The following is a 25,494-nucleotide window of genomic DNA, read 5'->3' on the forward strand; positions in this document are numbered from 1 at the left end:
GCTTCTCTGGGAAACCTGTGCCAGACTCTCAGCACCCTCACAGGGAAGAATTTCTTCCTAATACCTCATCTAAACTTACTCTCTGTCAGTGTGAAGCCATTGCCTATTTTCCTGTCACTCCAGGCCCTGGTAAATGGTTTCTCTCCATCTTTCTTTTTGTCTTGTTTCAGGTTCTGGAAGGCTACAATCAGGCCACCCCAAAGATTCTCTTCTCCCAGCCGAACAATCCCAGCTCTCCCAGCCTTTCCTCACAGCAGAGCTGCTCCATCCCTCTGATCATCCTGGTGCTTCATCTGGACTCACTCCAACAGGTCCAAGTCCTTCCTGTGCTGGGACCACAGAGCTGGAGGTAGCACTGCAGGTGGGGTCTCACCTGAGAGGGCAGAGGGGCAGAATCCCCCTCCCCTGCTGCCCAGGCTGCTTTGGAGGCAGCCCAGGACACCACTGGTCACCCCTTGCCTTGGTGACCAAAGATCCAGTAACACATCCCCCCTGGAAAGGCCTCCTATTACCTGGGTCAGCAAATTTTCCCCCATGCATTCCAGGAGTCTCCTGCAGTGCCCAGAGCCCTCCATGCTGCTTTCCCAGGAGGTGTTCAGAGGATTGAATTCCCTCATCAGGACAAGGGCCTGTGAGCTCGATGCCTCCTGTGAGCTCCAAGTGAGACCATTCCCACCTATTTCATCTCCTAAACCAGAGTCACACATCCTGTACCCTGGAGGGGATGGAAAGGAAAAGTGATTTGATGATTTAGGGAGTCTTACAGAAAGCCACTGTAACAGATGTGTGAGATGAGTGCAAAGCTGATCATCCAAACCCCAGGGGTGTCACTGACACTGGTCACTGCTCCCCTGTGTCAGGTGAGAGAGCTTCACCTCAGAAACCTCAGGGAACTCCTTGTATGAGATGGGGCAGGGGCAGTGCTGGGCAGGAAAGGTTCAACTGGGTCCTGGGAACATTTCTAGGCAGAAATGTATCCAAAATCATCCAGAGGGAAACAAATGTTAAGCTCTTAATATTCTTTTTAGTTCTCCTCCTTGTGTTACAGGGGCACAAATACCTGATGCTCTTATGTAGGTTCCCTGGACCCTCTGCCCAAGATCCATCTGCAGCTCCAAAGGGCTCCTCATGTCCTGCAGGTCCTCTGTGACAGCTGCCAGTGCCAGGGAAGGACCTCAAATAAACCTGAGCCTCCAGTGGCACTGGGTACTGATGGTCAGTCAATGCAGCTCAGCCTGAAACCCAAACAGTGTCCTTCAATATCTTGATTTTTCAGTAACCTCTTTCTATCAATTGAAATGATTCAATACTTTCAATGAAATGTCAATACAATTTCTGCCATGTCAGAATGAGAATTTTCAGGCTGTGTGTTGATTGCAGGAGAGTATTTATCAGAATCATAGAGGTGATGAGTCATTGCATCAGAGAATCACTTGGATTGGAAAAGCCCTCCAAGGTCACCCAGTCCAACCATAACCCAGCACTGCCAAGTCCACCAATGTCCCCAGGTCCACATCCCAGGTCCTTGGGAGTGTTTCACTGACAACAAGGAGAATTTTGGGTGGACACCTTTACACACACAGATATTGTTGTGTTCACACATCTCTGCCTGTGTTTGTGTGTGTGAATTGACTGTGATGTGAATGTTGTTATTGTGAATCTGTAACTGAGTCACTGTTGAGATTGCAGCAAATTCTGTGTAATCCCTTGATAACTGTTACATTGGTCAATGATTAAGTGCTATTAATCCCTTTTCCCCCTTTTGTATGCAAACCCTTTGCTTTCTGACCCTCTTCCATCCCAAGTCTCTGTTTAAATCATCCCCTTTCCTTCAGAAATATATGGGCTTTTTGAGGTTCACTTTGAACTTTTCCTTCTTACTTAAACTACCAAACTCCAATTAGTACAGGTCTTCCAGACATGAAGAGAAATAAAGGAAGAGAAATATTTTTTTCTTCTGCGTTTTAATGAGCCCCACTGTGTATTTGGAGATGAGTCCATGATTCTCAGGAAGTGAGAGAAGATTGAAAAAGTGACTCAAGAAGTCAGAAGGAAAACTCCAAGTCCCTTGAAGCACCAATGGGCCCCAGTGAGGGCAGGCACTGACAAAGCCTCCCTCCCTCCTGGCACAGCAGGTCCTGTCCCTCACAGGTGGCTCAGGGCTGTTTGTGGGGCAGTGGGATGGGAGGGGGAGGAACAACAAATGTGCAACTCTGTGCAACCCCTCCCAGCCTCCTCAGGGATGGGTGAGGAAGAAACAAAGTCCAGAACCTCAAAAGAAAGTTCCTTCTGCTGTTCTAAGTGGCAGAGGCAGCTGCCAGAGCCCAGGGGACAAAGCCCTGGGTGTCTTTGTGCCTTTCAGCCCTGCCAGAGCCCTTGGCCATCTGTCCTGCAGCCTGTGCTGCCCTGTCCCTGCTGCTCCTCTGGCCTTGCAGGCTGCACACACCCATCCTGCTTTGCCACCAGCCCTCCCAGCAGCATTTCTGTGCCCTCACTGATGTCTCTGCTCCATCTCTGGCTGTTCCCTGGAACACAAAGCCATGGGATGATACTGACTCCTTCTTGGTGAAACCTTGCACCACAAGGCTCCTCTCTGAGTGACATTTCTTTTTCCTCCCTTCCACTCAGAAACTTCCAAGCTGCACTTTGTGACTTTCTTTCTCTTTCCAGTACCAAGAAAAGCTCTGTCATCCTGGCAGAATCACAGAATATGCTGAGCTGGAAGAGGCCTGGAAGGATAATTGAGTCCAACCCTTATCCCTGCACAGGACCATCCCCAAGAGTCTCACCATGTGAGAATCATCCAAGTGCGTCTTGAGCTCTATCAGGCTTGGAGTTGTGACCAGTGCCCCATGGAGCCTGTCGAATGCCCAACCAGATCTTCCTTGGACCATCTCCAGTTCTTCCTCATTCCTCCACAATGGGGAACCTCAAACCCAGACACATCAGTCCAGATGTGTTACCCCAGGGCTCATTCAAAGGGGGTGACACCTCCCTTGTCTGGGTGGCCACACTCCCCCAAGGCAGCCTCATGTCCAGTTGTCCTTATTAACTTTGATCCTGAGCCCCTGTGCCACAGGACATCCCTCACACAGCCCAGCCCTCCTCCTCGGGGTCACTCCAGAGCTATTCAGGTCCCTGCCCTCATCTCTGGGTCATTGTGACCCCAGGGCAGGACTGGCCTCTTTGCCTTCTAAACCTCCAGCAGGTTTGTGTTGCCAGAGCCCGGAGGTCCTCAGGGCCCCTGAGAGGGACTCTCAGCTGGGGCAGCTCTCAGGGTGTGTGCACAGGTGGCTCAGCTGCCTCTGGGTGCCCAAGGCTGCTGCTGCCTGTCAGGGAGGTGACAGATGACCTGGCAGCCCCTTCCCAGCCACGGGCCCCTGGAGATGCTGAGGCACAGCTGACTCCTCACAGCATTGCCATCCATGGTGGGAAAGAAGCTGGAGAGGTGAGAAGAGCAGGGAAAAGGAGAGGGTGGGACCCCCAAAACTGATCAGGAGGTGGATGAGAATTGGGGGGATGATATTTAAGGGATGGGAGAAGAGGGAAAGTGTGAGCTGTGACCCCCAAACTGATCTTGGGGGGGCTTGGGGATTGAGGGGAGAATGGGAATGGAATAGACAGAGGGTGGAAAAGGAGGGGTGGGCTGGCAGGATGGACAGTCCCATGGGGGTCTTTGGTCAGACGGGGCTTGGAAAAGGGGACTCAGGGGTGGCTCCCTGAGCTCCCAATGTGCTGTGGGGTGCTGGGGCTGCTGGGCTGGGAGGGGGCACCGTGGGGCAGGGGGGAGTGGAAAGCTTAGACAAAGTTGATAACAAAAGAATTACTTATTACTAGAAATGATGAGATAAAATATGTTAATCAAAATTATTTATTACACAATATAAATCCTAAAACTACAGTAAGTGTGGTATAAGAGAGGACAGTGCACTGTCCTCAAGCAATTCTTGAAGCAATTCTACTAAAGCTACGAAAAAGGAAATAATTATTAATTAGCAATCGATGTAGCTCAGACAGCCCAAGGCTGCTGGGGAGAGCTCTGCTCTCAGCCTCCAGGAGTGACCTTAGCTGGGGTTCCCACCCAAGGGAGGAATCTCTACACACACCCGCCAGGAGGGGTTACCTGGGAAGAACCTGCCTCTGTGAAAGGAGTCTGGACTTTTATAGTATAAAGGGATTGACTGACAGTCATTTGAGTCCAGTGGTTGCCTCACCATCAGGATGTTAATTAGGTGTTGAAGTCAGACCGATACATGTGCAAACAGGGCATTGTTTGCTTGAACATTCCAGCGGGGATGTCTGTTCTCTCAGCCCGGCGGGTAGACCTGTTCTCTTTCAGTTTTGTGGGTAGACCTGTTTGCTCTCAGTCGGCGGGTATTTTCAAGCCTCTAGGTAGACCTGTTCTCTCTTCCCGTCCACGGGTACTCCTCAGCCCGACGGGTAGACCTGTTCTAAGCACGGCTAGTACTGTTCGCTCAGTGGGGCAGGTAGACCTGGTCTCTCCTAGTCCGGCGGGTTGACTTGTTCACTTTTCCAGTCCAGCGGGAAGCCTTTTTAGTCTGGCGGGTTGACCTGATCACTACCTCAGTCCAGAGGGTAGACCTGTTTCACTGCGGCGGGTAGATCTGTTCTCTAAGCTCAGCCGGTAGACCTGCTGTCTCCGTCGGACTTTGCGCTTCAGCCGCTGGTTTCCGGAGCCTGGGCGTCCACGGGTAGACCTGGTAGCGGCGGCGGGCGGGTAGACCTGTTCTCTCTCACACCGCCGCCCACACCCGCTCCCAAACCCGCTCCGGCCGCCCCGCCGGGACCGCCTTCCAACGGAGTGGGCGCTGCCAACCCAGGAACATCCCCGGGACAAGGGGAGGGGACAGTCACGATCCTCCTTTTCCTCTTCCTTTCCAGCGCTCCGACTGTGCGCCAGGAACTCTCGGGTGAGCGGGAAAACGGGGTGGGAAACGGGCAGAGGGGAAAAGAGGGGCTGGGACCCCAAACTGCACAGTGCCCTCCCAAGGGCCGTGCGGGCTGTGCCATGGAACACGAGAGCCGGGATGGGCCCGGCCAAAGCCCCCAAGGGCACCAGGATGTGCCGCTCCTTGGAGCCCGCGCTGGGGCTGCCGCAGGGCGGGGCCGGAGCTGCACACAGGGACGGCAAAGGGCCCCGACAAAGTGCTGCGGGACCCCCGAGCCGAGCCCCGAATAGCCTGGGGGGGCTCTGGGGGTTTGGGTTGTGTTCGGGGGATGGGTGGGGCTTGAGGGACCCCAAAGCTGAGCCGCCAATGCCCCCTGGGGGCTATTTGGGATATTGGGGGTCCCAGTGTCGGTTCCCGGCAGAGCCCCTTGGTGGGCGGGGGAATGCGGGGACCCCCCTTGGGGGGGTTGGTGTGCCTGGGTCAGGCCCTTCGTTGGCAGCCCGGAGAGGGGGGACACCCTAAACCCCAAAGTGGGGAGACCAGTGAGGGGGAACTCCTGGCAGGGTTTTTTGGGGGGCTCAATGTTTGTGGGTTTTGGGTTGAATTTCGGGGGTGCAGGGGGAACACAGTACTGGAAAAAAATATTCCAGGGCATCCCAGTGCCAAGGACAGGGGGGTGCAGGGGCTTGAATAAGTGGGTTGAGGGCTCCAGGCAGACCCTGTGCTTAGAAAAGGGCGGTCCAGGGTTCCCCGATGTTGGGGAAAGGGGATCATGGGTTACAGAGACCCAGAATGGCCAGGAAAGGGTGTTGAAGATGTCCCCCATTGTTCAGAAAAGGGGTGCCTGGGGTCTGGGAAATGCAGGAGTGGGGGTCCTGGGAGTCCCAGAGTCAAGGAAAAGGGGGATATGGGGGCTAGAAGTGGTGGGATGGCCAGGAAAGGGTGTGCAGGATAAGAGGGTGCATGAGCGTCCCAGTTCTGGAAATTGGGATCAGGAAGGTGCCAAGCTGAAGGACAGGGAGGATTAGGGGTGGGGAGAGGTGGTTTGGGGGTGCAGGGGGTCTCTGTGCCCAGAAAAGGGAAGTCCAGTGGGTGCCAGGGAAAAAGAAAAAGGGAGTGTGGAGTCTGGGAGAGGTGGGATGGTGTTACAATCTGCTTAAATATCACAACAGGAAGTTAGGTTCAAAATATTTTCCCCATCAAAATTAAAACTCAAACTAAGTTCTCCGTTAATTCAAAAAACTGATTTTTTATTATCAAGAAATTGCTAAAAAATTCAAAAAGAGAGGGAAATAAGAACAGTTAGAAAAACACTAAGAATACTTTTTAGAACAACAAAACAAGAGAGTTTATCATCAAAACCAACTATTTTTCCGTCAACTTAGTGTGTGTGTGGGATAAGCGATGTTGTGTCTGTTCCTGTAGGCAGAGGTGTGGAATGCAGCTCTTGCAGTGCAGATGTGATGCTCAGTCTGTGCTGCTCTCCCTTGTGCAGCAGGGCTGCTCCTCGCTCTCTGCAGAGCTCTCAGGCTCCGCGGAGCTGTCGCTCACGGGCAGCAGCGGCGCAGCCACCCCAGGCTGAACAGGGCCAGGGCTGGGTCAGCAGGAGCAGAACTGACGCAGGGAGCAAGGCAGAGCTCAGCTTTCTCCTTAGTCTGCAGGGAAGTCCATTGAGGAGATCATCCTGAGTGCCATCACACAGTCAGTGTGGGTTTGGGAAAGGCAGGTCCTGGTTGACAAACCTTATCACCCTCTATGACAAAATGACCCACTGAGGAGATGAGGGAAAGGCTGTGGATGTGTCTCTCTAGAATTCAGTCAAGCCTTTGGCACCACCTCCCACAGCATCTCCAGCAGAAACTGGCTGCTCATGTCTGGGATGAGGGAACTGTTTTCACCCTCAGTAAATTGGTGGACAACACCAAGGTGGGTGTGATTGTGGGTCTGCTGGAGGGCAGGAAAGTTCTGCAGAGGCGTCTGGACAAGCTGGATCAATAAGACCAAGTGTCAGATCCTGACCTTGGGTCCCAACAACCCCATGGAATACTCCAGGCTGGAGGCAGAGTTGCTGGAGAGCTGCTCAGCAGGAAGGGACTTGGGGGTGCTGCTGGAGAGTGGCTGGATATGAGTCAGAATATGCCCAAGTGGGCAAGAAGGCCAAAGGCATCTGGCCAGTGTAAGGAATAATGTGACCAGCAGGACCAGGACAGGGATTGTCCCTCTGTGCTGGGCACTGCTGAGGCCCCACCTCAAGTCCTGTGCTCAGTTCTGAGCCTCTCACTACAGAAAGGACATTGAGGGGCTGGAGCATGTCCAGAGAAGGGAATGGAACTGGAAAAGAGTCTGGAAAACATGTTGGATGAGGAACTGGTGTTCTTGAATCTGGAGAAGAGGAGGCTCAGGGAGGACCTCATTGCTCTCTTCAAAGACTCAAAAGGAGGTCTTAGTGAGCAGGGGTCTCCCTCTCTTCTGCCAAGCCTATAGGGACGGAAAGAGAGGGAACAGACTTGACTTGAGTATGTCAAGGATCTGATTAGATATTAAAAATATGTTTTTCACTGAGAGGGTGTTTATGCAATGAAATAATTAGCCCAGGGAGGTGGTGGTATCTTGAAGGGCTCATGTGTTGTATGGATGTGACATCTTGGAATACGATTTAGGGATGATTCTAGTGGTGCTTGGATGACAGTTCGACTAGAAGACTTTGAAGGTCTCTTCCAGCCTTGATAAATCTGTAAGTCTCAGACCTGTCATCACTGCCTCCAAATTTCTGCTCAAAAAAACCCCAGGGGATGTTTTCACAGTCGTGTTCCTCAGTGGGACCCATTAGCACTGCAAGAAACTTTACAGTTTGAATCTCACTTTAACTTTCCTGAGGGTCTGATGTTCAGGGACTCAGCACCAAACTCCCCCGAGGGCCATTAAATGCCCTGGGCTGTTGCTGTGCTGCTGAGCTGGGCCGGGCTCCTGGCACACAGGGAGCTCCTGGCAAGCGGGCAGCGCTGCAGAGAGACAGCTCTGCCCAGGAGCAGCTCCTGTGCACAGCCCAGCAGGGCTCAGGGCACTGCCTGCACACACCGAGGGCACAGCAGGGAAGGGACAGAGATGAGAGGCAGCCTGGGCTGGGAGGGGACTGAGCTCTCATTAAAGGAGAAACCTCCACAGTATTTGAATGAAGAATTCTCTGTCTGCAGGAAAGTTAATCTTCCCTTCCTGCAGGGATCTCCTAAAGCTGGCACATCCCACAGCACCCAGGATCTTTCAGAAGGACTCCCACAGTACCTTCAGTGGAGAGGAGGTGACCATATGGCAGAGCAGGGCAGGACCTGCAGGCACCAAGGGCAGACAAGAGAAGTGAGAAAGAGGTTGAAGGTGTCCTGGAGTGGGAGGACAGGTGAGAGCTCTTCAGAAGAGGAATCTTCACAGCACTTTGCCAGGGTAAGTCTCTGGCTGCAGAGCACTGCAGGTGAGTTTCTGGAATTGTCTCTTACACCTGCCAAATGCCAGCAGTGACAGGACCTGCCAGGATGGCTCTCCTGGATTTCCTGGTGTGGAGCATCAGAGGCACAGGGCAAGAAGGTTCCCTTCTGGCAGAAATGGCTGTGGGGTGTGAGGGTGGGGGTGCAGCCAGGGGTGCCCAGAGCTCTCCTAAAGGGCAGGGTCCTGCAGCCCAGGGCTCTGTGTGCTGGGACAGGGATTCTGCTGCCTGCCAGAGACAGCTCAGCATGGCCAATGAGCTCCCCATGGCCCTGCAGGGAGAAGATGTGTGTGGAAGGAGTGACCCTCTCATGGCAGGGCAGGGATGAGCAGGGCAGGGATGTGGGTCATGTCTCTTGACCCACAAGACTTGACCTGCAGTGCAATAAAAATTTCAGGCATTTCAGACACCCACAACCACTGGTAACTGTGGCAGGTGCAACTGGGTGAACAAATACAAAGAATACCCTCAGCTGAATTCCTCAGCTGGGCAAATTGCAACCAGTAGGGCTGGAAGCTCTTTGATGTATCACGAGTACATTAATTTGAGCTCACCCTGCATTCTGAGTTCCCTCTCTCTGCAAGGCAAAAAGGACTCCTCAGGAGTCCATTACAGTGCCCCTGTTTTAATGGCCTCATCAGCCAACAAAACCCAGAGCTCAGGTGAGCAGGATGCAGAGAGGTCTTAAAAAGAGAGACCCTTATTGTCAAGTTGCTGTGAGACAATGTGTTTTGCTACAATAGTCAGAGCTAACTTAGTTCTGCCTTTTCCTCCTCAACAGACAACAGTCCCCCAAGGCAGCAAATGTCCAACAGCAGCTCCGTCAGCCAGTTCCTCCTCCTGCCATTGGCAGACTCGCACCAGCTGCAGCTCCTACACTTGTGGCTCTTCCTGGGCATCTTCCTGGCTGCCCTCCTGGGCAACGGCCTCATCATCAGCGCCGTAGCCTGCGACCACCACCTGCACACCCCCATGCACTTCTTCCTGCTCAACCTGTCCCTCACAGACCTGGGCTGCATCTGCACCACTGTCCCCAAAGCCATTCACAACTCCCTCTGGGACACCACAACCATCTCCTACACAGGATGTGCTTCACAGGTCTTTTTCTATGTCTTCTTCATTGGAACAGAGTTTTCCCTCCTCACCATCATGTGCTACGACCGCTATGCTGCCATCTGCAAACCCCTGCACTACGGGACCCTCCTGGGCAGCAGAGCTTGTGCCCACATGGCAGCAGCTGCCTGGGCCAGTGGCTTTCTCTACTCTCTGCTGCACACAGCCAATACATTTTCCCTGCCCCTGTGCCAAGGCAATGCCCTGGGCCAGTTCTTCTGTGAAATCTCTCAGATCCTCAAGCTCTCCTGCTCACACTCCTACCTCAGGGAACTTCGGCTTCTTGTGGCTAGTTTTTTTTTATTTATGGGATGTTTCATTTTCATAGTTTTCTGCTATGTGCAGATCTTCAGGGCTGTGCTGAGGATCCCCTCTGAGCAGGGACGGCACAAAGCCTTTTCCACGTGCCTTCCTCACCTGGCCGTGGTCTCCCTGTTTCTCAGCACTGGTACATTTGCTTGCCTGAAGCCTCCCTCCATGTCCTCCCCATCCCTGGACCTGGTGGTGGCACTTGTGTACTCGGTGGTGCCTCCAGCAGTGAATCCCCTCATCTACAGCCTGAGGAACCAGGAGCTGAAGGATGCTGTGAGGAAAATGATGACTGGATGCTTTTCAGCAGGAAGAGACTGCCTGCTTTGCTCTGTCAGTGGCACCCAGTGCATTTCATGAGAGACCAAGTCTGTCCGCTTATATAATTTTTCTTTTTTTCCCCTTCTAACTTTGTTCTTATAAAAAAAAAAAAAAGAAACTATTCATTTTATCCCAGTTAATTAGCCACCCAGTCTTTTGTGACCAAGGCCAAGGACTGCCCTGGGCATCCCATCAGAGGGGCCATTCCCCACCGTGGATGCTCCTGCCCTGGGATGGAGCTGCACAGGGAGCTGTGGGACCAGCTGTGGGGCAGTTGCAGGGCATGGCCAGGGATTTGGGGTGGTTGTGACCTCAGGGCAGGACCCACCAATTGGCCTTGTTGAACTTTATCCATCTGACCTGGGCCCATCGATCCAGCCTGTCCAGACCCCTCTGCAGAGCCTTCCTGCCCTCTGCACAACAAAGTAATTCATTCACTTTCTCTCTTTTACTCCTGCTCTGGATCAAGGGAACTTCTGACTTCAGTGAGTGACTCACTTTGCACAAAGAGCAAAATGGACAGAATTGGGGTAGGGAGCGCTTGGAGGGACCTTTAGATCTGTGCCTGACACATAACATGTTTTCCATTGGTCTAAAATTGCCTGCTGTGGAAAGTGGACGTCAGTGATGTGAACTTAAAATACAGCAGAGGAATTTCTTCTATTTTTGAGCTGTGCCTTCCTTTGGTTTTGTTTGCTGACAATACATGAACATCCCTGTGTGTCTCCTGCAGCTCTTTCTTCAAGTACAGCAGGTGGGAGTTGGTGCCCAGGAGCTGAAACCTGCAGGTCCAGCCTTTAGTGGAGGAAGCTCAGATTGCACAAGGCTGCTTTGAGTGCCAGGGATGTGATGAGGGTAATGGTGGGGTGGGGATTAGGGATAAAGTCTGATGGATTGTCAGAAAAAAAGGGTCTTGATTTTCATATCTATTCACACTGAATTAGGAGATGCTCTGGGTCAATATCAATAGGGAATTGCTGATAATAATGTATAAACAGGCAAAAATAAACAGGCCACACAAAAGACATTTTTGCTTGTGGCTTTTTTTTGTTTTTAAAGTATAAGATTCACTTTGAATGCATTTCTGAGATCTCTGTAATTGACCACAGAAGATTTGAAAATGTAAAAGTAAATTATTCCCAGAGGTTTGTTTTGTTAAAATGCCATCACTGAAAAGAGACCATGAAAGGAAAGAGCAGACAAGGAGACCATCCCTGGTGCTTGGGAACAATATCAATTAGGGTTTGCTGCTCTCAGTGTATAAACAGGAAAAAGGAAATGGGACAAAAAGTTATTGTTCTTCATTTCTTCGTCACTGTAGTACACTCACTTTGAATACACTTCTGGTATCTGTCTAATGAAGCACAAAAGAATTGAAGACTTAATATTAAATTATTCCCAAAGGCTTGTCTTGTTAGGATGTTTTGAATGTTAATGAGCACTCTGGCACTGAATTCCTGAACTGAAGATTTGAAAACTGAACAAACCTCTAAAAAAGGAAAATTCATCATCAAACCTTCAGGTTCCTGAGAGTGTCAGCAAGCCCCACTGAGGTCATGACTGAAAAGAGACCCCAGAGGGAATGAGCAGACAAGAAGACCCTCCCTGGGGCTGGGGAAGCAGCAACTCAGAGTCCCTTCCACAGCCAGGCCTCCAGGGACACACCTGAAGGAGCAGCAGAGCAGGGTCTGGGCTTTGTCTTTGTTTCCTGGACACCCTGGGCAAGGGGCCCCAGGGCAATTGTCACAGATCACCCCCTGCAAACACCATTCCCAGCACTGGCCTCTCACCCACCACTGACAGGTTGTTTGTCCCTCCATGAGGACACCAAATGAGCAGCTCACAAGGCCATGCTGCAATTGTACAGAGGAGACTTCAGCATTCACAGTGTGTATGTGGGGGAGATGAACCCAAGAGAACACAAACACCATCACCTAATCCTGGAGATGCTGGGAAGGGCTGTGGGACACACAGTGTCTCGAGGTCACTTCACTCTGGGCCCCACATCCCCTGGAAAACCCCCAGGATGCAGCACTGGGATGTGCTTCTGAGCACAGAGCTCCCCCTGTGTCCATCCCTCAGGCCGTGGGGCATCTCAGAGAGGGGCAGAGCAGGTGACAATCCACAGTGCTGAGGTGCCTCCCGTCCCCAGCAGTGGCAGTGAGAGCCCAGGGAGAGACTGTGACTCCTGCAATGATCTCCCCATGGGTGTAAAAGGGAAAGACTCTCTGATCACCCCTGGGTGCATGAGAATCCCACAATCCCAGTTCAGAGGTGGATGCCTTGCTGGACCTCGACATTTCTGTGAGTGACTCCAGGAACAAACTCCACTGGCCCAGTGAGATTCATCTCCGTGGTCTTGGACAGTTCATTGCAAGTGCTCCTGAACTGCGGCATCACCCTTGCCTGGGATTCTGGGCTGTGCTCTCAAAAGGACCAGAGCAATCTGAGAGGTTCTGGGGTCCTTGGAAAACGCAGATGCCAAGCCCATCTTTAAGAGGAGCAAAATGAGAATGGGGAGAATTACAGGCTGCCCATCAAGCCGCTCTATCACTGCCCTTCCCAGATGGACAGGGGAGAGAGAATAAGGTGGAAAATGACTCCTGGGTTGGGATAAGGCACTTTACTAAATCAAAAGCCAAAGTTTGCACACAAAGAAAGAGGAAAATGACAAGATTTATTCTCTACTTCCCATCATCAGTGATGTCTGGCCATGTCCCAGCATGCCAGGCTTCAGCACACGGAGCAGCTGCTCAGCAGGGAAACATTGGAAACAATGAATGCCCCCCTTCCTTCTCCTTTCCTCAGCTTTTATATCTGAGCTGACATCCCATGGTCTGGAATACCCCTCTGGTCACTCTGGCTCAGTTGGCCTGGCTGTGTTTCCTCCCAGGATCTCGCCCTCAGTTGGGGAAGGAACGTTGCAGTGCTGGGGCTGTGCCAGCCCTGCTCAGCAGTAGCCAATACATTGGTGTGTTCTCAGCACCTTTCCAGCTCCCAACACAAAGCACAGCACTGGGAGGGCTGCTGTGGGGAAATGAGCTCCAGCTCACCCAGACCCAAAATATTTCCACAGTGTTCGGTGCTGTCCCAGGTTTCCTTTAGTTCTGTGAGGCCCTGCAGTGTCCAGGTGGCATCCTGGTTCCCTGAGGTTCCACAGTGTGACAATGACCCCTTGATTCTATGAAGTTAAAAACTGTCTCAAGACCCCTTTTGTTCCATGAGGCCCGACCTGTCACAATGAACCCTTTGGTTCCGTGAGCTCTGCAGTGTCCCAGGATACCTTTGGTTCCTTCAGGCCCTGCAGTGTCCCAATGGCCCCTTGTTTCCATGAGTTTCCACAGTGTCCCAGAGTCCCTTTTGTTCCATGAGGCCCTGAAAGGTCAAAATTGCCCCTGGGTTCCATAAGTTTCTGTAGTGTTACAATTGCACGATGATTCCATCAGATTCCAAAATATTCCAGGATTTCTTTTAATCCATGAGACCCTGCAGTGTCATAATGGACCCTTGATTCCATGAATTTCTGCAGTGTCCCAGGGTTCCTTGCAGTCCATGAGGCCCTGGAGTGTCACAATGATCCCTGGATTCCATGAGGCTCCACAGGGTCACAAAGGGCTTCTGTTTCCTTGAGGTCCTGCAGGGTCACAATGGAACTTTGATTCCATGAGGTTCCCAAGTGTCAGAATGGCCCCTTGGTTCCAAGGCTTTCCACAGTGTCCCAGGGTCCCTTTGGTTCCTGAGAGAAGATTGCTGGGGGTGAAATTAGGAGTATCAAGTTATCCTCACAGAAGTTGCAATGGTACACAAATTATAGGTAAAGGTCCATCAGGAGTGTTTGCAAAGTCAGTGTTTCAACACCCTCAGCATTATCTGAACTTGGTTTTACCTCACCAAAATCTTTCATCTCTGTTGGCCAAGCCCCCATTCCCTCCCCCAGATATCCCATCCCTTTTGTCTCAGTTCCTCCTGACCTCCCCAAATTTTTCACCTGATTGGGCTCAGCTTTGTGACACCCTTCATGATCCCTGAGCATCTGCCTGCCCAGCTTGGCCAGTCAGTTCTGGGAACACACCTGACAGCCCAGCCCCCAAGGGGACAGGATGTTCTGCTGTGCTGGAGAGGACCCTCCTCAGCCTGGCCAGCAGTGCTGCAGGGGGGGATTCCCTGCCCCTCCCCAGCTGGTCCTTCCTGCCCAGCAGCTCCTGTTCCAGAAGGGCTCACAGACACTCTGGGGGACTTTTCATACTTGGGTCCTTGAGCTGCCCTGGGGCATCTCTGGGGCAGTGGCCAACTCTGTGACTGCTCTGGGAAGTGTGCTGGTTTGAAGGTGAACCAGCAGGGGAAATGAACTCACCACGAGAGAGATTATAAGTCCGAGCTAAAATTTAATAATAATATTACAATAACAACACTGATACACAAGGGAAATTGCTTTCAACTCACAATACCCCAGCAGTATAACCCAGTGTCCTGGGGCACAAACCCAAGGGGGTTTGTTTGCCCTTCTGCTGAGACCCCTGTGGCTCCCCCAAGTCCAGAGCAAAAGGAAAAGAAAAACCTGTTGGTGCAGGCGAGGGCTGTGGTCTGGGCGAGAGCGGTGATCTCCTGCTGTCGAGGTCCTGCTGCTGCTCTGGATCCGACGAGAAGGTCCTGAGGTCTTCTTACCCACCACTTATGTACCCTCAGGGAGCACTCAGTCCCTCCCCCTGGGCGGGGACTCACACAATGGGTGATTAACTCTGGGAGCCAGGGGTTGTTGAGCTGTTGATGGCCCATTAGCAGCTCCGCCCCCCTCAGGCTGGGTGTGAAGTGATAATGGCTCCCTGGGCAGCTGCTGCTAATGGCCCATTGTCCTTGGGGAATGAATAGAGGGGGTGGAATACACAGGTTTGATCACCACCACACAGGGTTAGCTGGTCCCTCCAGCTGAACTAGGACATTATCCACCCCTTATTCCACTCCATCTAGTCATTCCCAAATTAACCCCCTTTTTTACCTATACATATATATACACATGTATACAATGAAACATTACAAACTCTTCTCGCTCAAAATTAGGTCCCCTTGTGGTACACAACGTGTTTCTCCATCTTTTTGCATTACCCACCAAGTGCAACCAGGTCCTTGAGCAAAGACAATCCCTCGGGTGGGTTTGCCTTTGTTTGAGGTGGGACTAACCCAAACAGTCTTTCCTAACATACCTCTCATATGGACCACAGGGACTTTATCTCCATCTACAGTATTCAAGAGTTCTGATTGGGCAGGGCCAGCTCGATTGATGGAGCCCCGGGTGTTGACCAACCAGGTGGCCTTTGCCAAATGCAGCTCCCAGTGTTTGAAAGTTCCCCCACCCAACGCCTTCAAGGTTGTTTTCAGCAGTCCATTACATCGCTCAACTTTCCCGGCAGCTGGAGCATGGTAGGGGATATGATACACCCACTCAATGCCGTGCTCTCTGGCCCAGGTGTCTATGAGGCTGTTCTTGAAGTGGGTGCCGTTGTCAGACTCTATTCTTTCTGGTGTGCCGTGTCTCCACAGGACTTGTTTCTCAAGGCCCAGGATGGTATTCCGGGCAGTGGCGTGAGATACGGGGTATGTCTCCAGCCATCCAGTGGTTGCCTCTACCATGGTCAGCACGTAGCGCTTGCCTTGGCGTGTTTGGGGAAGTGTGATGTAGTCAACTTGCCAGGCTTCCCCATACCTGTATTTCGACCACCGTCCACCATACCATAGAGGCTTCACCCGCTTGGCCTGCTTGATGGCAGCACATGTGTCACAGTCATGGATAACCTGTGAGACACTGTCCATGGTTAGATCCACCCCTCGGTCACGAGCCCATCTGTATGTCGCATCTCTGCCCTGATGACCAGAGGCATCATGGGCCCATCGGGCTAGAAACAATTCACCTTTATGCTGCCAGTCCAGATCTACCTGAGAGACTTCAATCCTGGCAGCTCGATCCACCTGCTCGTTGTTACGATGCTCCTCATTAGCCCGGCTCTTGGGTACATGAGCATCTACGTGACGGACCTTCACACTCAGCTTCTCTACCCGGGCAGCGATGTCCTGCCACATCTCAGCCGCCCAGATGGGTTTCCCTTTGCGCTGCCAGCTGGCCTTTCTCCAGCGCTCCAGCCATCCCCACAGAGCATTGGCCACCATCCACAAGTCAGTGTAAAGGTAGAGTCTTGGCCACTTCTCTCGTTCGGCGATATCCAAAGCCAGCTGAACAGCTTTCAGCTCTGCGACCTGACTTGATCCACCTTGTCCTTCAGTCGCTTCTGCAACTCGACGTGTAGGACTCCATACAGCTGCTTTCCATTTCCGGCTTGTCCCTACAATGCGGCAGGAGCCATCTGTGAAGAGAGCATATCGCTTCTCCTCTTCTGGTAGCTGGTTATATGGTGGGGCCTCCTCAGCTCGTGTCACCTGCTCCTCTTCTTCTTCAGAGGACAATCCGAAACTCTCACCTTCCGGCCAGTTGGTGATGATTTCCAAAATCCCAGGGCGATTAGGATTCCCTATCCGGGTTCGCTGCGTGATCAGAGCGATCCACTTACTCCATGTGGCATCAGTGGCGTGATGGGTAGAAGGAGCTTTTCCTTTGAACATCCAGCCCAACACTGGTAGTTGGGGTGCCAGGATGAGCTGTGCCTCAGTGCCAATCACTTCTGAGGCAGCTCGAACTCCTTCATACGCTGCCAGGATCTCTTTCTCAGTTGGGGTGTAGCTGGCCTCAGATCCTTTGTATCCCCAGCTCCAGAATCCCAGCGGTCGTCCTCGAGTCTCCTCAGGTACTTTCTGCCAGAGGCTCCAGGATGGGCCATTCTCCCCGGCTGCAGTGTAGAGCACATTCTTCACATCCTGTCCTGTCCTGACTGGCCCAAGGGCTACTGCATGGGTAATCTCCTGTTTAATCTGCTCAAAGGCTTGTTGTTGTTCAGGGCCCCACTGGAAATCATTTTTCTTCCGTGTCACAAGGTAGAGAGGGCTTACAATCTGACTGTACTCAGGGATATGCATCCTCCAAAAGCCCACGGCGCCTAGGAAAGCCTGAGTTTCCTTCTTGCTGGTCGGTGGGGACATAGCTGCTATTTTGTTGATCACCTCTGTTGGAATCTGACGACGCCCGTCTTGCCACTTCACTCCTAGGAACTGAATTTCCTGAGCAGGTCCCTTGACCTTACTTCGTTTAATGGCAAAACCAGCTCTTAGGAGAATCTGGATTATCTTCTTTCCTTTCTCATAAACCTCCCCTGCTGAGTTCCCCCATACAATGATGTCATCGATGTACTGTAGATGTTCTGGAGCCTCACCCTTTTCCAATGCAGTCTGGATCAGTCCATGGCAAATGGTGGGACTGTGTTTCCACCCCTGGGGCAGTCGATTCCAGGTGTACTGCACCCCCTTCCAGGTGAAAGCAAACTGCGGCCTGCACTCTGCTGCCAACGGAATGGAGAAAAAGGCATTGGCAATGTCGATGGTGACATACCACTTGGCTGCCTTGGACTCCAGCTCATACTGAAGCTCCAGCATGTCCGGCACAGTGGCACTCAGGGGGGGTGTGACCTCATTGAGACCACGGTAATCCACCGTCAGCCTCCACTCTCCACTGGACTTTCGTACTGGCCATATGGGGCTATTAAAGGGTGAGTGAGTCTTGCTGACCACCCCTTGGCTCTCCAGCTCACGAATCATCTTGTGTATGGGGGTCACAGAGTCTCGGTCAGTGCGGTATTGCCGACGGTGCACTGTGGCTGTGGCCAGCGGTACCAATTGTTCTTCAACTTTCAGCAGTCCTACAGCAGAAGGGTCCTCTGAGAGGCCAGGCAAGGTGCTCAGCTGTCTGATTTCCTCTGTCTCCACAGCAGCTATGCCAAAGGCCCAACGCAGTCCCTTTGGGTCTTTGAAATATCCATTCCTTAGGTAGTCTATGCCAAGGATACACGGGGCTTCTGGACCAGTCACAATGGGGTGTCTATGCCATTCCTTGCCAGTCAAGCTGACTTCAGCTTCCAGTACAGTCAGCTGTTGGGATCCCCCTGTTACCCCAGAAATAGAGATGGATTCTGCCCCAACGTATCCTGATGGCATCAACGTGCATTGTGCACCAGTGTCCATTAAAGCTTTGTATTTCTGTGGGTCTGATGAGCCAGGCCACCGAATCCACACAGTCCAATAAACCCGATTGTCCCTCTCCTCTACCTGGCTAGAGGCAGGGCCCCCCTAGTTCTGGTCATGGTATTCACTGCGCTCTCCCTGTGAATATGACCGGGAGGTTCCTTCAAGAGGATCGGGCATAACATCATCATTCCTATACTGTCTGGAGCCTTGCCCACGAGAGACCGGAGCAGCCTTCAACCTTGAAGAATTGCCTGTGTTAGTTGTGCCTCTTTGCAATTCACGTACCCGAGCTGCTAAGGAAGAGGTGGGTTTCCCATCCCACTTCCTCATATCTTCTCCATGCTCATGGAGGTAAAACCACAGATTGCCGCGTGGAGTGTACCCTTTCTCCTTAGCTGGGAGACGCCTGCTTCTGATGGCGGAGACTCTTGTTTGTTCTGGAGAGATATGGAAGAGTCCTTCCTTAATCTTCTCTTCCAGTTCAGCCAGTTTTGTTTCCACAGCTGAGACGTGGGCTCGTAATGGAGCAGTGACAGTGTCCCCATAAATCCTGAGTTTGCTGACCAGTGCACCCACCTTGTCTTCTCCCTCTCTCCACTGCAATGTTGCAAGGTAGCGAGAATACATTTCTGGCCCAAGTCGTGCAAATTTTAACCACATCTGGGATGTGCACTGGACACCATCTGGACTTTTAGGGAATCTCTCATCCTCTGAAAAGATTATCTCCAGTACGGCTAATTCCCTTAAGCACCGGATACCTTGTTCCATCGTGTTCCACTGTCCTTGCTGTACGTGGAGGTCCTCCTTACAAAGATATCTCTCCCTCACGCTTGACAACAGTCGCCGCCAGAGGCTGAGAGTTTCCTGTCTCTTTCCAATGCCCTGATCAATGACAACATCTCGAGACAGGGATCCCAGCTGCCTTGCCTCACTCCCATCTAGAATTGTATCATTGGCTGCAGCATCCCAGATTCGAAGTAGCCAGGTCAAGATGGACTCATTTGCCTGTCGTGTGAACTCTCTCCGGAGCTCACGCAGCTCTCCCAGGGATAGGGACCGGGTGATTATTTCTGGCTCCATTTCTTCTGCTTGAGATGAAGGTCCTGACTCTTCCTCGTCATGCACTATACGAACTGATTTGGTCTTTGATTTTCTTTTCTGGACAGGGGCAACTGCTATCGGTTTCTGTTGTCCTTCTGGCTCCTCCATGGTTTGCGTGGACATGGTGCTGGTTGATGTATCTCTCTTCCTCTCTGGCTCAGTCATGGTCTGGGTGGACATGGCGCTAGTTGATGTATCTCTCTTCCTCTCTGGCTCAGTCATGGTCTGGGTGGACATGGCGCTAGTTGATATATCTCTCTTCCTCGCTGGCTCAGTCATGGTCTGGGTGGACATGGCGCTAGTTGATGTATCTCTCTTCCTCTCTGGCTCAGTCATGGTCTGGGTGGACATGGCGCTAGTTGATATATCTCTCTTCCTCGCTGGCTCAGTCATGGTCTGGGTGGACATGGCGCTAGTTGATGTATCTCTCTTCCTCTCTGGCTCAGTCATGGTCTGGGTGGACATGGTGCTGGTGGGTTTGCTCCTTTTCTCCTCCTCCTGATGATGCTGTACCACACCAAGCAGTGTGCGGTAGGCAGTGGCCAGGGCCCAGCAGGTTGCTGTGAGCTGCACATCTCTGGGACTACCAGAGCATCTTCCTTTCACATAGCTTAGCATTTTGGCAGGGTCCTGCAGTTGTTCCGGGGTGAATTTCCAGATCATTTGAGGAGAGAAGGTCTCCAAATACTGGCCCATATCTTCCCACTTCCCGTGCCACTCAACATCATCCGCTCCCAGGGCAGGCCTCCAGCAAGTCTCCTTAGAGAGCCCAGTTCTGACCCTAAACATGGTGTATACAGTACAGAGGAGACAAAGCAACACTAACAGCAGGATTATGCTGTCCCTAACATCAAAAGGAAGCTCAATATTTTCAATGATTGTTGTAGCAGAGGTGAAAAGGTGGAAGTAACCATCTCCGCCTGTTTTCCCCACAGTCTGGGTGCTATTTTTAATGAGACCCCAGAGGTAACAACCCAAACCAGGACAGGCAGACCAGACTGAATATACATTCACAATGAAATTCATTGCTTCTGATGTTATGACAACATAAACATAGTATATTAATAAAGCAATTTTGATCCTTCTCCCTGGTATTAAAGAGAGCATCAAAACAGGCACATGGTTCCCCATGTGTCGAAATATGAACAGGCCCAGATACACCATCCACATGAATACATCAAGCAACATGGTAGTCAGGGAGTTTCTGTACCCAAATACACAAAATGAAATTGTAGTTCTGACTTCTCTCTCGTGCCCCACGTTGGGCGCCAAAAGATGTGCTGGTTTGAAGGTGAACCAGCAGGGGAAATGAACTCACCACGAGAGAGATTATAAGTCAGAGCTAAAATTTAATAATAATATTACAATAACAACACTGATACACAAGGGAAATTGCTTTCAACTCACAATACCCCAGCAGTATAACCCAGTGTCCTGGGGCACAAACCCAAGGGGGTTTGTTTGCCCTTCTGCTGAGACCCCTGTGGCTCCCCCAAGTCCAGAGCAAAAGGAAAAGAAAAACCTGTTGGTGCAGGCGAGGGCTGTGGTCTGGGCGAGAGCAGTGATCTCCTGCTGTCGAGGTCCTGCTGCTGCTCTGGATCCGACGAGAAGGTCCTGAGGTCTTCTTACCCACCACTTATGTACCCTCAGGGAGCACTCAGTCCCTCCCCCTGGGCGGGGACTCACACAATGGGCGATTAACTCTGGGAGCCAGGGGTTGTTGAGCTGTTGATGGCCAATTAGCAGCTCCGCCCCCCTCAGGCTGGGTGTGAAGTGATAATGGCTCCCTGGGCAGCTGCTGCTAATGGCCCATTGTCCTTGGGGAATGAATAGAGGGGGTGGAATACACAGGTTTGATCACCACCACACAGGGTTAGCTGGTCCCTCCAGCTGAACTAGGACAGAAGTCATGGCCTGAAGCCAGGAGTGTGGGTTTTAGGAGGTAGTTGAAACCTCTGCAGACAAGAAATCCTGGTAATTCTTGAAGACTTCCTGGCTATCATTATGATGTGCTGTTTATTTTTAATTTCAAGACTTTTTTCATAATTTTCTTTTTACTGACAACACCACACACTTGTTCTATTAATCTGATTCACTCACTGTTTATGTGAAAATATTTGTGCAGCTATTTATCAGAGTACATTTCCTACCAGTGATTTGAATGCAGAAACATTGCTCAGAGGAGCTACTGAACTTCTTTGGGATGGTTTCATATCCCTAATTTTGCCTCTTCTGTTCTTCCTCTCCCAATTTGCCTTCCAAGATCTCTCCAAGCTGTGTGTGCCTGGGAATGTTTTCACAGTCCTGAGCTCTGGGCCATGTCCAAGGGGACAAATGCACCTTCTGGAGAACACTGTCACTCCTGCTCACAGAGCCTCTCTGACTGCACAGGGGAGATTCCCCCAGGCTGTTTCCTGGTGTGGGAAGAAAGGGACATAAAGGCAGAGGAGAGGCATGGAGGAGACATGGACATTTGCAATGGGCATGCTCAAGGCTGGTGAGATAAATGTCCCTGGGACAGGGAGGTTGTTCCTGCAGTCACACCCAGAAATGTCAGGGCTCTGACAGGTGCCCACACCTGAGCTGGGCTCGTGCACACACCTAAGCTGGGCTCATGCCCTGCTCACACCCCAAGGGCTGTTCAGAGACATGAGTCCTTCCCTTGCACACACACAGACAGTTCCTGGCAGCAGGTGCAGTGTCTCCCTGGGCTCCTGCTGCCACTGCCCGGGGCTGGAGGCACCTCAGCCCTGCAGAGCCCCCACCCTGCACACTCACACACTTCAGCTCAACACTGGGGTTTCCCTCTCCCTGGCATGGCCCAGTCCAGCCCCTCCCTGGTCCCACCAATCCACCTGCCCCAGCCCCAGCCCCACAGAGCAGCACAACCATGTCTGGCCCTGCAGCAAGAAATGGAGGCAATGGAGGTCAGGGACAGTGACTCTGTGTGTGGAATGTTCAGGAGACCATCATCTCAGTCATCTCCTGCAGCCCCAGGGCCAGCCCCACTCCCCAGGACTGCAGGAGAGAATCAGTCCTGGGGCTCCTCAGGCATCACCTACAGCCCCAGGGACAGGACAGCCTCTTTCCATGGCTCCTCTACACACACAGCCTGTCCTGCTCTTCTCCTGGCACATCCCATCTCCCCACAGAGCCTTTCCCCAGGGGAACACGTCTGTGCTGGCCTGACCAGCCATTCCTGCAGCCCCTCCCCATGCTCCCCATAGACCCTGATCTGGGGGTGCTGCTCTGCAGGGCACAGGGACTGTGGTGCCCAGGGCCGTGGGGGGGCTCTGCTGGGCTGTGCTGGTCAGGCTGGGAGGCAGAGCCAGCTGATGGTGGTCCCTGCCACTGACCCCCTGCCACACAAGCTCTTGTGTGGCCATGGAGGGTGCTCAGAGGGGCCCTGCCTTGTTCCAGTGCTGGGAGATGGGTCTGGGGGCTGCATTGGATCAGACCATGAATGCTTATGGAAAGTAAAATGAATCACAGGACTCCTTTCCCTTAACCTGCTGTATTCCCTGGGGTTGCAGGGCTCTTTTTTTTCAGTTCACACTCAGATGTAGAATATTATCTCTGGGTGACTCCGAGCTGGACAGGCCTGTTCTCCTTGGGCTCTATTCACTGTCAGCTCCTGCTCACACTGTTGCTGCAGGTCTCGTGTTCTCCTGGCAGCTCCAAAGTGTCTTAAGCAAAGCACTTTCCTGCCATCAGCCCTGTCACAAGCTGTTGAGCCCCAGGAAGGTTAATCTCATCTGCATGGTCTCTGGCCACCAACAAGTAAAACCTGAACCAGAACTAAGTCCTTTGAAAGTCACACTGGGACCCTGATCTCATCACACTGAGCCATGGGCAGACAAAGCAGGACAAGTTGCCTCTTGAATGTCTCTTCCTTAGGCATGTTCTTAAGAACAACTTCGGAGGAAGCCCAAAGCCTTCCTGTCCTGCCCTCAGGAGAACCCCTTTCCTGATGCAGCTGCTGTTGTGCAGCTCAGCTGTGTCCCAGCAGTGCCCATGGCCTGTCCCTGGCTGTGAGCCCAGGATGGACACACAGCAGGATGTGACCAGCCTGTCAGAGGACCAAGGCCTTGGACCAACACAAGGGCTTAGTAGAGTGTGGAAGAGAAAGGGCAGCTCTGAACAGTCCCCTCCTGTCTGTAAACATGCAGTGTCCTGCAGTGAGCTGTCCTTTCTGAATGCCTAAGAAGAAGGATCAAACAAGTCACTGCACTGTCCTTTATTTTGTGTAACTACTCAAGTGGAAGAAATACTCATTTAGACAGTCTCTGGGTCAAACTCCAAAGAAACATACTAGATTATAATGGAGGTTAATTAAAAATTTATTTGTGCACAAACTTATCTCATGACCCCCACCAAAATGCTGAGAAAACAGGATGGGGCTGTAATGAGTTCCAGTCCCAATGCTATGCAGACATCAAGAGAAACAACAGTTTTATGCTTCTGAAGAGCATCAAGTCATCATTTTCCTCACAGCATCCTTGAGCTCCTGGTTCCTCAGGCTGTAGATGAGGGGGTTCAGTGTGGGAGGCACCACCAGGTACAGAACTGCCACCACCACATCCAGAGATGGAGAGGACATGGAGGGAGACTTCAGGTGGGCAAACACATCAGTGCTGAGAAACAGGGAGACCACAGCCAGGTGAGGGAGGCACGTGGAAAAGGCTTTGTGCCGTCCCTGCTCAGAGGGGATCCTCAGCACAGCCCTGAAGATCTGCACATAGGAGAAAACTATGAAAATGAAACAACCAAACAGTAAACAGGCAGTAACCACAAGGAGCCCAATTTCACTGAGTTTGGAGTGTGAGCAGGAGAGCTTGAGGATCTGTGGGATTTCACAGAAGAACTGGCCCAGGGCATTGCCATGGCACAGGGGCAGGGAAAATGTATTGGCTGTGTGCAGCAGAGCATTGAGAAAGCCACTGGCCCAGGCAGCTGCTGCCATGTGGGCACAAGCTCTGCTGCCCAGGAGGGTCCCGTAGTGCAGGGGTTTGCAGATGGCAACGTAGCGGTCGTAGCACATGATGGTGAGGAGGGAAATCTCTGTTCCAATGAATAAAATAAGGAAGAAGACCTGTGCAGCACATCCCATGAAGGAGATGGTTGTGGTGTCCCAGAGGGAGTTGTGCATGGCTTTGGGAACAATGGTGCAGATGGTGCCCAGGTCTGTGAGGGACAGGTTGAGCAAGAAGAAGTGCATGGGGGTGTGCAGGTGGTGGTCGCAGGCTACGGCGCTGATGATGAGGCCGTTGCCCAGGAGGGCAGCCAGGTTGATGCCCAGGAAGAGCCACAAGTGCAGGAGCTGCAGCTGCCACGTGTCTGCCAATGGCAGGAGGAGGAACTGGCTGATGGAGCTGCTGTTGGACATTTGCTGCTTCTGGAGGTGGGGCACTGTCCAAGGAGGAAATAACAGTGACAAATCAGATGAGATATTTCTGAGAATAATCACAGCCATATCCCAATACGCCTTTCCCTTCTGCTCACACTCCCCACGTTTCCCTTTTCAGGAAACTTTGCTTCATATCCATGGCTGGAGCCCTGCTTGGTGCTCCCTACATTTCCCATGAGGAGCAGTCCCTCTGCCCACTGGCTGTGAGGGTCAGCCCTGCTCTGCTCCAGGGGGGTCATGGCCATCGTGGGGGCAGGGCCCATCGTGGTGTTCAGCTGTGTCAGATGAAACTGCTCCTAAAGCAAAAGTTCTCATGGGCATCTGCACTCCCAGTTTTGAGAAGATTTCAGGATTCCAGAAGACAGTTTCAGAGGTTTGGGTGTTTTGTTTCTGACTCCCCTCATCTTCCCTGTGGAGTTTTCCTGGATGTCAGAACCCCTCAGCATTTGTGCTGCCCTGAGAAAGGGCAGAGCAGGGCTTCCCAAACACGACCATGTCTGTGGCTTAGTGCAGAGTGAGGGGAGTTGCTCTGTCCCTCTGCCTTCTTCCAGCTGCCCTGGACTTGGACCTTCCTCAGAGAGAGAGTGATCACACTCCCATTTTTGTCTGAAAAGCCACCAGACACTCTTGAGAGCAGAGAGATCCATCACAGACCACTCAATGTCTCAGCCTGACTCAAGGTCTCAAGGACACACATGGTTCATCTCACCAACTCAACAGCATTTCCTGGG

At 52.1% G+C, this 25,494-nt stretch overlaps 2 protein-coding genes across 4 annotated transcripts; one reads left to right on the forward strand and one right to left on the reverse strand.

The window, feature by feature from the left end:
* Positions 1–4,865: 4,865 nt before the first annotated feature.
* LOC139685207 (olfactory receptor 14C36-like) lies at positions 4,866–10,967 on the forward strand. 3 transcript variants are annotated; one of them, XM_071581836.1, is made up of 3 exons: positions 4,866–4,931; positions 8,130–8,304; positions 9,170–10,967. In XM_071581836.1, the coding sequence occupies exons 2-3, from the start codon at positions 8,217–8,219 to the stop codon at positions 10,168–10,170; spliced, it is 1,089 nt and encodes a 362-aa protein (XP_071437937.1). In that variant the 5' UTR covers positions 4,866–4,931; positions 8,130–8,216; the 3' UTR covers positions 10,171–10,967. The 3 variants fall into 3 exon arrangements, with proteins under 3 accessions (XP_071437937.1, XP_071437939.1, XP_071437938.1); XM_071581838.1 differs by having other exon boundaries at positions 4,905–4,931; positions 8,105–8,348; XM_071581837.1 differs by having other exon boundaries at positions 4,911–4,931; positions 8,105–8,304.
* Positions 10,968–23,827: 12,860 nt separating this feature from the next.
* LOC139685219 (olfactory receptor 14J1-like) lies at positions 23,828–24,757 on the reverse strand. Its single transcript, XM_071581858.1, has one exon. The coding sequence runs from the start codon at positions 24,740–24,742 to the stop codon at positions 23,828–23,830; it is 915 nt and encodes a 304-aa protein (XP_071437959.1). The 5' UTR covers positions 24,743–24,757.
* Between the last annotated feature and the right edge of the window lie 737 nt (positions 24,758–25,494).

Source organism: Pithys albifrons, unplaced genomic scaffold (genome assembly GCF_047495875.1).
Source record: "Pithys albifrons albifrons isolate INPA30051 unplaced genomic scaffold, PitAlb_v1 scaffold_44, whole genome shotgun sequence".
Taxonomy (NCBI): domain Eukaryota; kingdom Metazoa; phylum Chordata; class Aves; order Passeriformes; family Thamnophilidae; genus Pithys; species Pithys albifrons.

Bases quoted from the DNA above. Each gene is read 5' to 3' on its own strand.
- LOC139685219 (XM_071581858.1), bottom strand. From the start codon at position 24,742: ATGTCCAACAGCAGCTCCATCAGCCAGTTCCTCCTCCTGCCATTGGCA.
- LOC139685207 (XM_071581836.1), top strand. From the start codon at position 8,217: ATGGCAGAGCAGGGCAGGACCTGCAGGCACCAAGGGCAGACAAGAGAA. The intron at 8,305-9,169 runs GTGAGAGCTCTT...CCTCCTCAACAG, and splicing joins GTCCTGGAGTGGGAGGACAG to ACAACAGTCCCCCAAGGCAG.